At 26.8% G+C, this 16,005-nt stretch overlaps 2 protein-coding genes across 2 annotated transcripts; one reads left to right on the forward strand and one right to left on the reverse strand.

Moving 5' to 3' along the window:
* The first annotated feature begins 2,650 nt into the window (after nucleotides 1–2,650).
* On the forward strand, nucleotides 2,651–5,259 carry LOC124945399. Its single transcript, XM_047485827.1, has 6 exons — nucleotides 2,651–3,111; nucleotides 3,338–3,428; nucleotides 3,671–3,831; nucleotides 4,549–4,576; nucleotides 4,694–4,802; nucleotides 4,963–5,259. Exons 1-6 carry the CDS (start codon nucleotides 2,875–2,877, stop codon nucleotides 5,042–5,044), a joined length of 708 nt encoding a protein of 235 aa, XP_047341783.1. The 5' UTR covers nucleotides 2,651–2,874; the 3' UTR covers nucleotides 5,045–5,259.
* Nucleotides 5,260–5,471: 212 nt separating this feature from the next.
* Nucleotides 5,472–9,890, reverse strand: LOC124945133 (glucose-6-phosphate isomerase 1, chloroplastic). The gene is made up of 14 exons (XM_047485513.1): nucleotides 9,247–9,890; nucleotides 9,046–9,162; nucleotides 8,868–8,966; nucleotides 8,687–8,770; nucleotides 8,296–8,439; nucleotides 8,090–8,155; nucleotides 7,793–7,861; nucleotides 7,603–7,710; nucleotides 6,784–6,836; nucleotides 6,556–6,694; nucleotides 6,308–6,464; nucleotides 6,146–6,224; nucleotides 5,848–5,914; nucleotides 5,472–5,776 (listed from the first exon to the last, which is right to left on the reverse strand). The coding sequence occupies exons 1-14, from the start codon at nucleotides 9,784–9,786 to the stop codon at nucleotides 5,642–5,644; spliced, it is 1,857 nt and encodes a 618-aa protein (XP_047341469.1). The 5' UTR covers nucleotides 9,787–9,890; the 3' UTR covers nucleotides 5,472–5,641.
* Between the last annotated feature and the right edge of the window lie 6,115 nt (nucleotides 9,891–16,005).

Below are 16,005 nucleotides of genomic sequence, written 5' to 3' on the forward strand. Positions count from 1 at the left end.
TTTTGAATATACTGGAAAATAAATTATTTGAATTTTTAGTTGAGAAATAATTGAGAAAAAAAATATGAAAGTAAATGATAAAAAAATAAATAATTTTATGATTAGTTAAATATTTTTCACTCTCATTCTCCCCCCAAATTCTCATATCACCCCTTTTTTTAGTTTGTAGAATTATTATAATATATTTTGTATTTGATATTTAAATTTTATAAAAAAAAATTATTGATAAATTAAATAATTAAAAAAATATATGATGTTAATTTATTTTGGGATTTTATTAGATTTAAAAAATATATATTAATGAAAAAATAAGTTATTTGAGTTTTTAATGAGTTAAATTTATATAATATTATTGTATATATTTTATAAAAGTAAAATAAATGTGCTTTAATATATTATTTGATTGAAGGATGAAAACAAGATGACACTTAGTTTTACTAAAAATTCAAAAAGTTTCAAATGAGCTGTTTGAATTTTATTTGAGGTTGTAAGTTGTAATAAAAAAAAATGACTTAATTTTCAAGAGTATTTATTTGCATATTCAATTTAAAGATTTTTTAAATTATTATAAGATTTTTTAATGTGAATGAAGTGATATGATAAATAAAATAATATTTGATTAGTTAAATAATCTGAACATCTCTATATTTATATTTGATACTCATTGTTTGAATCTCTTTTTAGTTTGTTGTGAAGTAATAGTCTTAAATAATCTTCCTATTTTGGAGGTTATTTATATTAATGTCATTTTTTTCATATTAGTTTTAACATTTTGTTTTTATCTTTCTTTCTTTTTTTAATTCAGAGTTTTTATTAGTGGAAGAGAAAACTAACACGACTCTAATTAGATTCATAGTTCTTACTTCAATTTAGATTATTTTTGTAAGAAAGAATTGAATTTTTAAGTCATGATTATTTACACTTAAAGTTAGTAAAAACAAATATTTATCTAATAAGCTTTGAATCCTCTACAAAGTCTAATATTCATTTTGCTTTCATTAATATTAATGATAACAATTCAAAAGGAACCTCATTAAATCAAACATTCAAATTAAAGACCATACTCCACTTAGTTGTTAATGATTTTGTAGCTAAAACCATTAAGTGTCTTCGTCATCATTCCACATGAGGGAGGCTATATAATTTATCACCAAAATAACTATAAATTTTTAAACTAAATAACTGTTTATCGTGAATTTTATCTCATCCCAATAAAAAAAAATATTGGGAAAATAACATACAAATATATTTTTAACCTTTTTATTTGCTAAGAGGATAATTTTAATTAGATCTCTCTTGCAAACAAAGCTTTTTCTTAAAATTTCAAAGCCTTTAGTCTTTTAGTAATTCATTGTTTAAAAAAAACACAAAAAATAAAAAATTCTATTACTTAGTATTAAAGTTAAGAAACTCATTAAAACCTATTATTTATGATAAAAAAAAAAAGTAAATTAAAAGGAATGTTATGAGAATTTTAACCTCTCTTATATAAATGGTTAAAATATGATTTAGTCATATTTTCCTATTACTTACTCCATATATATATGTCCAAAAATATCATTTTTTTTCATTTGTTAATAGAGTTTAAAAGTATGTACTATTATGGACAGATTTTAGAATAGAGTTAGAGGATTTTACTTCAATAATAAATGATTTCATCTTTTAAGTTACCAATATCCACTTATATTTCTATATTTTTTCGGATTTCATCTCTTAAGTTAAATACAACAAATCACTATTAAAAGAGGAAACTGAATAAATTTTGATATCGAGAATTTCATTCACTTCATTAAGATTGAATTATAGGATGGTAGAACAAGAACTTTCACTAATTTCACGATCACTTCTTACATAATTAAGATATTAATGTCTTTTACTTTTTTTGCATTAGGTTCCATATATATATATCAATTTTATTATAAAATATTATTTGACATAAAAAATAATAAACACAATTATAATAATAAAAAATTGTTCTTAAATTATAAAAACGTTCAAATAACACTATAAATAAATATTAAAAAATAACTATTACCTAACTTATTAAACACATTCTCTTTATGAGTCTCATCTAAACAATTATAAATTTATAATCAAACAAACTTTAACCAATAAATAAATAATATAAATAATTAAAATAAATAAACAATGAATAACTCTTATTTACTAATTATGAAATGCATAAAAAAAAAAATAGTCTCATTCTCTTTCTCTTTGCCTAGAGACTTTCCTCTAAAAGATATTTATAAACTCTAAAACTACGCATACATACATACATACATACATACATATATATATATATATATATATATATATAATAAAATTTTAATTTGACGAGTTTGAATAGGTATATGCATATAAAAAATAAAATTTTAAATTGACGAGTTTGAATAGGTACATACATATAAAAACAATTTTAGTTAGGGTGGAATTCCTATTAATTAGAATCCAACATCAAACATTTAATTATTAAAGTATTTAAAAAAAATATCAAATAGCCCAAGATCATGGGGGAATAATATCGAATTTGAAGTAAATAATAAAAAATGAGCAAACAGAAATAGTTTATGGGCCAAAACAGTTATATTCATAATAAAAATATAAATAAATATAATATAACCTAAGGTTAAATTAAAAAAAAAAAACAAAAGACACCTAGGACTCGTGTTCTTAGAATTCTCCTCCTTTACCCCAACTCCTCCTCCTGAAGCCCTGATTTACGACGAAAAACATTCGATGAAAACGGTTCCTGGGTTTTAGATCTCACACACAAATCTGTATTCTTTGAAAGAGGAAGATAAAAAAGATAACGTTATTGGGTTGCGTTGATGTTTGGATCATCCTTGTTCAATTGTTATTATTTTTATTAGGGCGATGGAAGTCGAGGAGTTGGGTACGAAGCCAATTGGAGTTGGAATCGAAAGGATGGGTTCTGGAAAAGATCGGCTTAAGGTGAAAAGGAAGACCTTGGAGATGGTCCTCCAGCAATGTCAAATGGCTCTGGAATTGCTTAGTGAAGCTGATGACGACACTGACGGTGTTAGACCGGCGGAAGTTGAAGATGAAGAGCAAGAGGGATCGTCGATCCCCCTCGTTGATGAGGAGACCCAGGTGAGAAAGATTAATGAAAACCCTATTTTAGGTGATGGCATAATTGTGCCTGTTTATTCTAACCTATGTTGATTCAAGTTTAATTTCTTAGCTTTGAAGTTATATGTAAAGAATCCTGATCTTGCTATGACTGGTTTGTGAAATTTATGATTTGGGCTCTCTTTGTATGTTCTTATCAGCTCCACTTATTCAATTTTATGCATCATGAATTTTCAAATACTTGCAGTTATGCGATCTTATCCAATCAAGACTAGAATGCCCTGATTTCATTCAAAAGATAGAGAATGCCCAAGTGTCAATTCCTCACAATGTTGCTGGTATGTTTTTTCTAGAGACAGACCTCCTTTTGTCTTGATTCTTCGAGTTAAGAGTTTAAAAACATCGATTTATGTTGTCTCAATGATCTTATTTAAGCTTAGACAGCATGTCTGCCCATAGAAATCTAATTACTATTGACAGTTTCAGGAAAAAAACTAAAAGAATCAGTAGTTCTTATTGAGATATGTTATTTGCATATTTATAATTTGGAGAATGTGTTGTGACTTGTGAGTTGTGACAGACGAAGGTAGTTCTTGGGATATGGTGAACAAAAACGATATATGGGATAGTGGAATTGATGAGCTGGACCAGGAGGATTTTGTTCTTGTTAGGGAAGAAGATATAGTTGAAGGGATTGCGTGCTTTATGGCTGCATACCTGTCATCTCTTAAACAAACAAAGGTATGTGAAACCTTTCACCTTTTCTGTTTTCTCTAAGGAGAAGAGAAGCTGTTTCTTATTTACTTCTTATTACATCATTGTTCTAGTGCTTTATGCTAGCTTTTGTAATCTCATGGTTCTGTCCGTATATGAGATCAGATCTGGAGAACGCAAATGAATTGAGTGTCAGTGTCATATTGAGCCAATTTGGAAACTATTATTTTGTCACAATCACGACCTCATTGGAAAATTGGCAAAGTTAAAATTGAAAGTGAACCCCTTCCGTTGGTTTCAAGATTTTTTATGGATCATGATCAAGGCTATGTTGTGATTTTTGTCATTTTGTTTGGTATTCAAATTGTTTTCTAGGTCATCATCCAAGTTATAGTATATGTTTTTGCTTCATTTGTTAAAGAGATTAATTTATCGATCATAATCAAATTATTTTCTAGAAAAATTGTTTGGACACGATCAAATATTGATTCTCTACCTGTTTTGATTGCACTATATACATCCATTAAATGATTCTCTATTGGCTTCATTTGGAAACACTTTTGTATCAATGATTAGAAACTGTCAAATTACTTGATATAAGTTTGACTGGAAATCACACTTGCAGACGATCCAACCGTCGATTATAATGATATTTGTATAGTTTGTAGGTTTTCGAACATGATTTTTATCCCTCACCTATCCGGATCCTCACCCATATGAGTATCTTATTTTCTTTTGTTGCAGGATTTGACCCCTAACCAACTTCAGGATGGTGAGTGACATTGTAATTCGCTAATGTTTTCAAGGATATGCATTTCATATTTCAATTTGTTGATGTGTAGACATGAAATTGTTCATTTATACAAAAGAAAAAAAAAATATTTTTCAGCCCTGAGTAAGACATTCTCCTTAAAGAAGAAAAAGGGAAAACTAATGAAGGCATGGAATGGAAGCAAAGTAATTTATAATGTTGCTTCCTGGGGTGCAACAGCCATTGGGTAAGTTATATTAAAATTCAATGCTATTTAGTTCAAAATGGTAGAGAACCCTGAGGCTAAGAATTGACTTATTTCAGTTATATAAGAATTTAGGTTCTTGTTTATGTGAAATTTTAGGATTTTGGCCCACAAAAGTTAACATTATTCTCTGGTGTGACAGCATCTACCAAAATCCTGCTATTCTAAGGGCAGCTTCTGCGGCCTTCTGGACTTCTTGCCACGTTATATCAAAGCTTTTCTAAGCTGTCTGTGCTGCTGCTGTTATGGTGTTTCTAAGTTGCCGAAAGATGAATAGTGGTTGGGGAATTCATCGAAATTGTCACATAATTGTCACTCCCCTTGTGTTATATATAAAGCATCATTCTATTGATTATGTTTCAAATGCAACCATGTAAATACTCTTCATTGCAAGCAGGACTCCTTTACCATTGATTTAAAAATTTAGTCTTGTTTCTCCCTTCAAGATGTCTCGGTTTAAGTTAAATATCTATTTTACGATTTTATAATCTTATTCGATTTTACAAAAATAGAGTGAATTTAAAATTATAAATTAAAAAAAAAACTATTTCTTATTCAGATAAATGAAGTAATGTAATGATTCTGTAACTAATATTCTCTACACGAATACCCTAATCTGGCAAAATTTTATTATCTTTTCAGTTGGCCATCTAGAAAAGGAATAAGATGATTTCTAGAGAAATCAACTTAACTTAATATTAATTAAAAGACTCAAGAATTCTCTCCTTTTCAAATTTATTTTGAAATTATTCGCAATAGTCACTTTCAAAAACAAATGATACATAAACAGAAATGCCTCCAAGCTGACATAAAGTTATAAGTTAGGCATACAAGTCATCTACATTACACTCTCCCAGGAAGACCTTGATGCTTCGCGGTGAACCACAGCTGCCTTCGGCAATAAGAGCTCGATCATTTGCAGCCATATGAGCAATTATCTTGTAGATCATCTCAATCTGAAAACCAGGAAAACAACAATTTCATGCAAAGTATATATAATAATAACTTTATCTCTATTTATACATACATCTTCAACTGCATGACATCGATCTGCTACTTCATCAATTGTCAATGGTTCAACCGGCTCTTTACAGCTGGTGGAGAAGAAGAAGAAGGCAGCCATTATTAAAGTGACTTATATGAGTTTAACAACTAAAATATTATTACTTTTTAAACTGTAATTTATGGTTATTTGAATCTAATCAAAATAACCCCTTATCTATCACTATAAATCAAATCTTCAACCAAAATACCAAACCATCTCGACTTATAATTTTTCTAAATTACCCAAATAATCAACTTCTTTTTTCAAATAACCCACATACCTAGCCTCGTTGAGTACAGCAAGGACTCGCTTCTGAAGAGCTAATACTTCAGCTGCTGCCTTTTTTCCAGCTTCCACTCCTGACAAAACAAAAAACAAAAAAAATCATCCCAACTGCCTTTGTCATTTCAAATACTTTAAGAAGCAAGAAAAACAAATTTACCAGGCTGATGATAAGCATTGATGTTGACCAATGACGCGTAAATCCCAACTGCTCGTTCATACAATGCAATCATCCCTCCAACTGCCTGGGGAGTTACCTCCTGCACAGTAACTGTAATGGATTCCCTGCTATTTGCATATAGAGCTGATCTTGTTCCCTACAGAAAAGTTTCAAATCAGGTTTACAAAAAAAACATATTTAGAAACTGGTATTTTGTCACGATCCCATTGAAAGATGTGTATAATAACCTGTAACATGCCGAAAAGATAATCACCACATGTGACACCTGGTTCAAGCTCCCAATCATGACCGGGAGGTCTGTCGCGTAGAACTTCAATGAATGTTGCAAAGAAATTGGGCACGCCATCTCTCAACTGTTGGATATAGCTAAGGAAAATGCATGGAAAATGTCCTGAGCATAGAATTCATCGAGGTATGTGTATTGATCGACAAAGGGTAAAACCGTAAATACTTACGCATGCTGATCTGTACTCCCTTTGTTTCCATAGACACTAATTCCTTGATTTACCTGCCAGAAGAGGATAGTAACACCAACTTAGAATAGCACTGAAGAAAGAGACCATAATCCTATTGGAGATAAAATTGTTTAAATTAAAATTAAGTGTACCAACAGTAATGGAACAGCAGAATATCAAGAGCTTGGTTGATCTTGGTTTATTTGCTTTTATTTTTTAAATAAATAACCCTTTATCCCATTATCAATCAAATCATTAATAAAAATATCAAATTACCCCTGTTTTATTTTAAAATTTTCACCCCAATAACACATCTTTTCAACAAAAAAGATTTTGATTTCATAACCTAGTTTTTTCAAATAACCCTAAGAGCTTGTTTGATGTTGGGTTATTTGAGTTTTATTGGATTTTTTGAAAAAAAATCTTGTTTGATGAAAAAGTAAGTTAAATGGGTTTTTAATTGGTTAAATTCTTATAATGTCCTTATGTATTTAAAATTTATAAAACTAAAGTAAGGATATTTTAGTATTTTTCTTGATAAATGGAGTGATTTGATGGTTGGAAAGAAATAAAATGTGATAAACCTAACATCAAACAAAGATCTAGTAAAGATTTCTTTGGAATGACTTCCAGCAGAGGGCAAAGTAAGAAGGATGCAATCAATTGGAAGGGAATACTAAAATGTAAAGATAACCATGATATGCAGTATCTTGCAATTCAAGTACAACAATGTTAGAAATGTCTTTTACTCATAAACTATCAATCGTGATTCTTAAGATACAACTTTAGCAAATGTCTTCATGAATTGAGAAAACATACCTTATTCCCATTAAGATCAAACTCCTTTCCAAGGGATTCCATTACCAACTGCTGCAAGTACCTACTAAACAATAAAAGGCTATCTTTGTACGGAAGAATAACCATATCCTGAAAAATCACAGCAAATAAGACACAGCTCAATATGAGCTTTAAATCCCGAGTAAAACAAAAGTTGGTTGAATCTACACACCTTAGATCCTACTCCATCTGTAGCCCAATACCAGCTCATAGCTAGCAATGCTGCCGGATTGTTCCTCAACTGATAGAAAAAAATCGTTAGGAAAGAGAGATATAAAAGTCAAGATGTTTTCAATGTGAATCAAATTTAAGACCTCAACCTCAGCTACCATGAGTTCTGTTCTTTGTTATGCACAAAGAGACCACCAAAAACTTATAGAACATAGAGATACTAGAACTTTCTTCTTGGAAAATTCAACGAGGATGAGTAGGATTTATGAGGAAGCCATGTATTAGGACAAGAATTTACCACTGGCTTTCTGTTGGCCTCGTCCATTAGTGCTGCTCCAGCAAGCATCTCTCTAATGTTAATACCCTGATTCAAGAGTTCCAAGAAAAGTCACATTATTGCATAGCTGAAGATAAATGATAGGTAAAAAAGAAAAAATGCAAATGGTTAGACACTTGGGGCGTTTCACCCTTTCAAAACAAAACAAAAAATGCAAATATAAGAACCTGAAGCGCTGCTGGAAGCAAACCAACTGCAGACATTTCAGAAGTTCTACCACCGACCCAATCAAACATAGGAAATCTAGCAAGCCAGCCCTCGATTCTTGCAGTATTGTCCAATAGAGAATTTTCTTGAGTAATAGCAACACCCTTCAGACAAGTAAATGAAGCGACAATGAACAAAGTGGGGAAAGAAATGTAAGCCATATAAGAGGTTACAGAATGAAAATATTATTCAAATTCTTTCGCATAGATCAGTATCCACAAAGTCAAGACTCAAGACAATCTTGTTAGTAGATGAACTTCACTTGTACCCAACTCCATCTGAAGAAGATCCTACATGGATGGATAACAAGCACAAATGAAAAACAAAAATGAGAACCAGAGAGTTTAAAACCTGTTTAGCAAAACTCAGACCAGCTTCACGAAAGGCCTTTTGAACTTCTAATAAACCATTTCTAGTCTCTGGCGTGCCCCCACTCTGAACAAAATTAAAACCCATACATCACAATCACATTTTAGATCATATGTCACACTTCATTTGTCATACTATCAACATGCTCTGTTTGTGGTCAGACCTTTGAAATAACTATTACAAGAGTACAAGCCAATTCAGGTCCAAGTTGTGCAATCTGATGATCAATACCAGCCGGATCTGTATTGTCAATGAACCTTATCTGTCAAGAGGAATAAAGTACAATTACATCACATCACTGTCTCTATTTGGTTTTGCAGTGCATGACAAGTTCTAATTACCTTGAGAGGAGGATTATCAGGAGCCAAAGCCTCTGCAACAAACTGAGGTCCAAGAGCAGAACCTCCAATTCCCACAGAAAGAATATGTTTAAATCTACCTCCTGCTGGTGGTGTGATCTGAAAAACATCAAAGTTTCAGACTTTCAATCAACCCAGCTACGAATTGCAAAAGGTAAATCAAATATGAAGGAAGATCCTAACCTTACCACTGATGACATCGTCTGCAAATTTGCAGACAATTTCAAGAGTGTTCTCAATTTGTGACTTGAGAAACGGTTTAGGAGCCAACTTAGGGTTCCTCAACCAATAATGTCCTACCATACGACCTTCATCAGGATTCGCAATAGCTCCTTTTTCCAACTCCTCCATAGCTTTAAAAGCAATCTGGAACTTGGGTTCCATCTTCTCCACAAATTCATCAGTGAATCCGATTCGACTGACATCCAAATAAAGACCGAGTTCTTTATGCTGGTAAAGCCAGTCAACATACCGGTTCCATAGCGCCGCCGGATCTTTCTCCAACACTTTTTTCTCCGCCGTCAATGCATCATCTGATTTCGATAAACTAGCGGGAACCTCTCTAGCTAGAGATTGCGCTGAAATGGTCTGTCCTCGGAGCGATCGGGTTAGGAAAGGAATGGATTCAATTCGAGCGTGTGAAATTGAAGATTGAGATGACCTGGAAGCAAGCTTTTGGAGTTTAAGAGTGGAGGAATAAAGACCGGAGATTGAAGACGCCATTGTAGAGAAACAGAGAGGGTTTTGAGAAGTTGAGATATGAACGTTGAAAACGAGGAAGAGAGGTCACGCCATGAGAGAGGAGGGAACAAACGCAAAAGAAGAACAAGTAAAGAGAGAGGAGTAGTAGTAAGTAGGGTGTGCGATATTTTTTTTTTATTTTCTTAAGGTTTCTTTTGACCGTTCAGTGTATTTTAGTTTTTAACGAAAAAAAAATCATATTTTTCGGTCTTCAATTTTGTACTTCAAAGTTTAAAACTCAGAACCGTTATTCATATTCACAGCCAAAAAAATATGGAGTTTGGTACGAGAAAAGGAAATATAATATATATATCATTTATTATTGTTTGTTTTGTTTCATATATATAATAATAATTTATAATATAATAATAATATAATTATAAAACAAAAATTAAACAACATAAAAAATGGTTGAAGACTAATTATAATTTTATAAAATTTGACCTAATTTCTTATATTTTACTCAACATCATAATGATAATGTTAATTATTTTAATGTTATTAAAATAGCTAATAAAATGTGTTAATTTTTTAATGTTATTTAAATAAATAATAACACATGTTGGGTGAGTCATATTATATACCCATAATTTTTTATCCATACTATATTAATGTTAATTATATTTTTATATAGAAATTATCAAATATTGATGGTATAACATGATTTCTGTTTAATATTATTATAGTTTAATTATATTTTGATTTAATTGTCAAAAGTTAAGATTTTGATAAATAAATTAACATCAATTATTTCTAAATAAAATAAATTTATTAAAAATAAAAATAAAATATATAAAAAAAATACTATTTAGACATATATATACTTAGACTTATTTACTTGTAGAACTACTAGCTAATTAGACTTATTAACTAATAAAAATTTATTTAAATGTATATACTATTATAAATTAGTTCGTTTAGACTCTATTAATAAACAAAGTTTTTTTAAAAAAATTATATGTTTATTAATTAAATATTAATTTTTTATTTTTTACTTTTTATTAATTAATCAATTTCTCTTTATTTTTTATTTATTAATTAATTAATTTTTTCCCTTCAATCTATTCATTTGTTAGTATTTAATTATTTTAATTTTATTTCTTTCAACCATATATTGTTACGTTCTTTCGTATATTAATATTGATTATTTTAAAATTATTTGGTCACTTTAAGAAACTAATATTTGAATATTATAATGACTCATCCCTTCAACAACAAAAAGATCATTAATCACAAAAAAAATAATCAAATTAAAAAAAATAATAATAATAATCAAGATTATAAAAAAAAATAACTCAATAATTTTGTTTCGATGAATAAAATAATTAAATAAAATAACTACTAATTTTATTTTTTATATTAAAAAAATATTTGATTAATAAATAAAAAACAAGATAGAGAAATTGATTAATTAAATCATAAAAAAATACGAATATTTAATTAATAAATATATAAATTTAAACGAAAATAACTTTATTTATTGACAAATAAATAAACGAAAATATTTATTAGTTTATACATCTAATTACTCTAATTGTAAAAGTATATATAAATAAACAAGTAAGATTAGTTTATTTATGTTAAGAAAAATAAATAAATTGCGTATGATTGGTTCGATGAGTTTGATTTGGTTGGAAAGTTCATCATGATTCAGGGAATCTAATAAATGAAATTTTAATTATTTATAAGTATGGTATATTTTTTTTTTTTTTGAAAATAGTCAATAATGATAAGTATTATATATATTTTTAATTTATAAATATTATTTAAAATTGATATTTATAAATTAAAAATATATAATATATGAAAATTTTCAATAATTTTCTTATCCTTAATCAAATTATTTTATTTATTTAATTTACACGGGTCATACCAACCCTAACTATCTTATAAGCCTATACCTTATATTAATTTGAACTAATTTATTAAGTAAAATCACAATATCTAAAAAAGTAAAAGAAAAATTATTGTAAAATCATACATAAATAATTCAATAATTAAAAAAATATATATTCTAACAAAAAGTTAAGAAAAGAGTTTGAATATATAAGTGAATTTAGGTTAATTTGAGAAAAAAATGAACAAAATGAATTAGTTTGAGAAATTGAAAGTTTCAAACAAGGTTATTAATGTCACCTAAAATATAATAAACAAAAGAGTCAATGTTGTCAATAACATGCCGAACTAAAAAAGTACAATAACATTAGCTGTCAATGTTGTCTTTGTTTGATAATGTGGTATAACACTATGTATATAATACAATTTTATTTATATTAAATTAAATGTTTAGTTGAAATATTTTATATATACACTATTTAGTATTTAAAAGCATACAACTTGTCAACTTGTACTCCATTAAAACAAATGAAATTATATTTTTTTTCCTTTATTTCTGTTTCTACATTTCTTTATTCTCTATAAACAAACTCAATTATACAACATAGACTCCACTCCAGAGTAAGTAAAGCTTTTTGAAAATATAATTATATTATTGCATCAGTATTTATTTTAAAAAATATATTAATTAGTATGATAATTGAATATTATTTTATTTTTTTTGTCATTATATATATATATGTATATATATATATATTATACAGCAAACTAGATACAAAGGGTTAACTAATAATACATGTTACAAGATTTTATTATATATATTTTTTTATATTTAAGAGGGGATTGGTTCAAATAAATGAATGGGAATAGGATTGAAATTGATAGAGGTGTGGAATGAGAAAGAATATGATTGATAGAAGTGTAGTATTTAGTTAAGAGTTTTAATCATTCTCATTACCATTGATAATGTTTGAATTTAGAAGAAAAAAATTATAAATATAATTTTGTTATTAAAATTATGATTAATATTTTAATTTTTTTTTTGTATTAAATTAAAAATATTATTATTTTTATAACATATTTTTTTAAAATATATAAAATATTTAAGTCACATAATTTAATAAAATATAAACATTTAATATTTTATCATATTAATTATATTTTTTCAAAATAAAAATACTTATAACAAAAAAATATGAATATTTTAATTTTTACTAATTATAAATAAATAATTATCTATTAAATATAAATAATATAAGATAAAGTCTTACAAATATTATATATTAGATAAATATATTTAAATTAAATATAATATTTTATTTAATAATATATTATAATATGGTATGATTTATTTAATAATAATTTTTGTTAAAATATTTTATATTTAACTTTAATTAATATTTTTTTATATAAAATTGTTATTTTATTTTTAGTTTTATATTTTAATTAATTTAGTTTAATTTTATTATTAATATATAATATTTAAAATTAATTATATTATTATTAGTTATTGTAATTATTATTAAAATTTTATTTTAAATGATTCCTTAATATTATTTAAATAATTGAAATTATTTATTTTATAAATAAATAAAAATTTATTATTATGTTAATTATAAAATAACATATATAAAATAATTATATAATATTATAATTATAATTATGAGAGAGAGAAAATAGGAGAGTGGTAATAATGAGAGAGAAAGTGTATCACCCCATAATGAGATTCATTCCTCCCAATTTAGAGAGGATTGGATGATTTCTGAGTATTCGGGAATCAAATCAATATCCTGAACTAACCAAACATCTCATTTCATTCCCTTTCTCATTCCTGAGTAGAAAAATCACGTACCAAGTATGCCCTTAACTTTATATATTTATATTTTTCTTCCCCATATTTTTTTGTAAAAATATAATTATATAGCATTATTATATATTTTTTTAAACAAAATATATGTATGATAATTAAATATTATCTTTAATTAATTTAAATCTAATTAATAATATATCAATACTCAAAATCAATAATATATATAATAAAATTTTATATACACAAGATCATGGAATAACAAGTAGTAGCTTTTTTCATTGTTAGTTTTTAAAACAAAATTATGACATATGGGAGAGTAGTTTTTGTTTTCTTTTTTTAATTATATAATAATTTTGTGCCAAGTAAATGATGCAACCTATATAAAGGACATAATTAGAGATTAGGGTTTAAGAATTAGGGATTAGGGATTATAATTTTATTTAGTTTCCGAATTTTTAATTTGTCTTAATAGAGGTGATTTTTTTTTTTTTTATCGATAATTAACCGGGATGGGACGAAAGTTGATACATATGTTCTCTCTCTTCTCCTGATTTCATACTAATTCTGTCATTAATACTAATAAACATAATTAAATATATAACATTATAAATATATTTATTATTTATAATGTGTAATTTTTATAAAAAAAAATATATAATATTAAAATATTTATTTATATAATTTTATCATTTTCTTAAATATAATATAATAGTGTCTGTAAAGATTCTCAAAAGAAATGAGGCGGGATGTTAGTTAAAAAATCTCTAAAAAGTATAATGAGTTAGAGAGGTAAAAGCATTCACCGTTTTAATCTGTCTCATTGTTGTCCTTATTCGTAACTAATAATAAAATTGAGTTTTATTAGTATTTTTTTTTAAGATAATACCCTTTCAAATTTTGTTTTAAGGAAAAAAATATTATTATAAATATAATAAATCAAAGCATTCATGTGAGCCAGAAAAAAAAAAAAGTGTTTTTGGGCAGTTATGTGAAGAATGCCAGCTGTCCATTTGTGATGACTGATGAGTGATAACGGTATGATCTTCAAAGAAGCTGTGTACTTCAAATTTCAATAATAACCAACCCTATACAAAATATCTAATTCATAATTTTGAAAGCTCTATTTTTATTTTATTTTTATTTATTTTTATTTTTATTTTTATTAAACCACATAACCAGATATATGGAATCAAAATGCCTTATGTTAATATGCTTTCTCATGTGATAGGACCACTTTTTATCGATCATATTTTTATTTTGTATTTCTTAAATATTATTTACTTAAAAAATAGCTCAAAATATTATTTTTTAAATAAAATAAAATAAAATGAATAGAAAACAAAAACCAGAAGAGTTATTGTTAGCATTTATAGATCTGTCAACCAAAATATTAAGTTTAGAAAAATTCCACTCACATCATTATCAAATACTTCATTAATTAACCTATTATTTTATTTTATATAGTTTTGGTAAATTATTGTCTTGATTTAGTAATGTAATTAATTATTTACACAATAATATGTCAGTTAAATTACTCTTTCTTTAATTTTTTTTAATAAAAATATAATTCATTAAAGATTATTTTTCAAACAATATTGACAAGTCTAAACGAACCATTTAAAAAAAAAAAGAGAAACAAACAAATGTAAGCTTTAAGAGAGGTAGACAACGGAGGGGTTTAGTCACCCAAAAAAACAGAAATTTTATTTTATTTTTTAAACAAATTAATCTGAAATTACTTCAAAATTCTTTAATTTTTTCAATTTAGTTATTGTTGATGAAATATTTATTTAGTTTTTTCCTTTATTTCTTTACGTTCATCCCAATTTTTTTAACCCGCCCTATTCTCAAATCTAGTATCCGTTTCTAGTTGGGTTTACTCATGGTTAATTTTCCTAATTTTTTCAATGAATTTTATTAAAAAAATTCTTATTATATTTTCATAAAACACATGCAATTGAAGTCTATAAAATCAATATGAGATTAAACACATCCCATAATTCTTTCAAAATAACAACTAAGACTACGATTAATCCACATAATTTTACCATTCATCTTTTAGAAGTCATGAATCATTTTTCTTTTTTTACAAAATATCATAATATCATGAGCCCACTCTCAACACCAAGCCCAGCAAACAACATGGCCACCATAAGGCCCGGTCCATTAACAAACAAACTCAGTCCAGAGTCCAGACACCATTAATATCCCAATCTGATTCTCAATCTTTCAATTCAGCTAATATATATATAATAAAAATTGTGATGTTTGTTCTTATGTTATATAATTGACACTTATGTTAGTCATGTTAAAAATTGGAATAATTATGTGTTCTTCAATTTACCACTTAATTTGGTAGTGAAAAATTAAAGTTGTAATATTGTATGTAGAAATTGTTAGTGTAATATTTTTGAAATGTCAATAAATTATTCACATAATGTTGATAAATTATTTGTGCAGTCCAATTTAACAATTAAAAGAAACTAATATTGTCACTTGTACAAAAAGAATGAATCTACACTTTACTCTATAATATACAAGTAATAAATTAACAT

Source organism: Impatiens glandulifera, chromosome 7, assembly GCF_907164915.1.
Source record: "Impatiens glandulifera chromosome 7, dImpGla2.1, whole genome shotgun sequence".
In the NCBI taxonomy this organism is placed as follows: domain Eukaryota; kingdom Viridiplantae; phylum Streptophyta; class Magnoliopsida; order Ericales; family Balsaminaceae; genus Impatiens; species Impatiens glandulifera.

Coding starts and splice junctions, on each gene's coding strand:
- LOC124945399 (XM_047485827.1), top strand. CDS start 2,875: ATGGAAGTCGAGGAGTTGGGTACGAAGCCAATTGGAGTTGGAATCGAA. Junction 3,112..3,337: donor TCGTTGATGAGGAGACCCAG/GTGAGAAAGATT, acceptor AAATACTTGCAG/TTATGCGATCTTATCCAATC. Junction 4,803..4,962: donor TGGGGTGCAACAGCCATTGG/GTAAGTTATATT, acceptor CTGGTGTGACAG/CATCTACCAAAATCCTGCTA.
- LOC124945133 (XM_047485513.1), bottom strand. CDS start 9,786: ATGGCGTCTTCAATCTCCGGTCTTTATTCCTCCACTCTTAAACTCCAA. Junction 7,862..8,089: donor AGGCCAACAGAAAGCCAGTG/GTAAATTCTTGT, acceptor TTTTTCTATCAG/TTGAGGAACAATCCGGCAGC. Junction 6,837..7,602: donor TTGATCTTAATGGGAATAAG/GTATGTTTTCTC, acceptor CTCTTCTGGCAG/GTAAATCAAGGAATTAGTGT.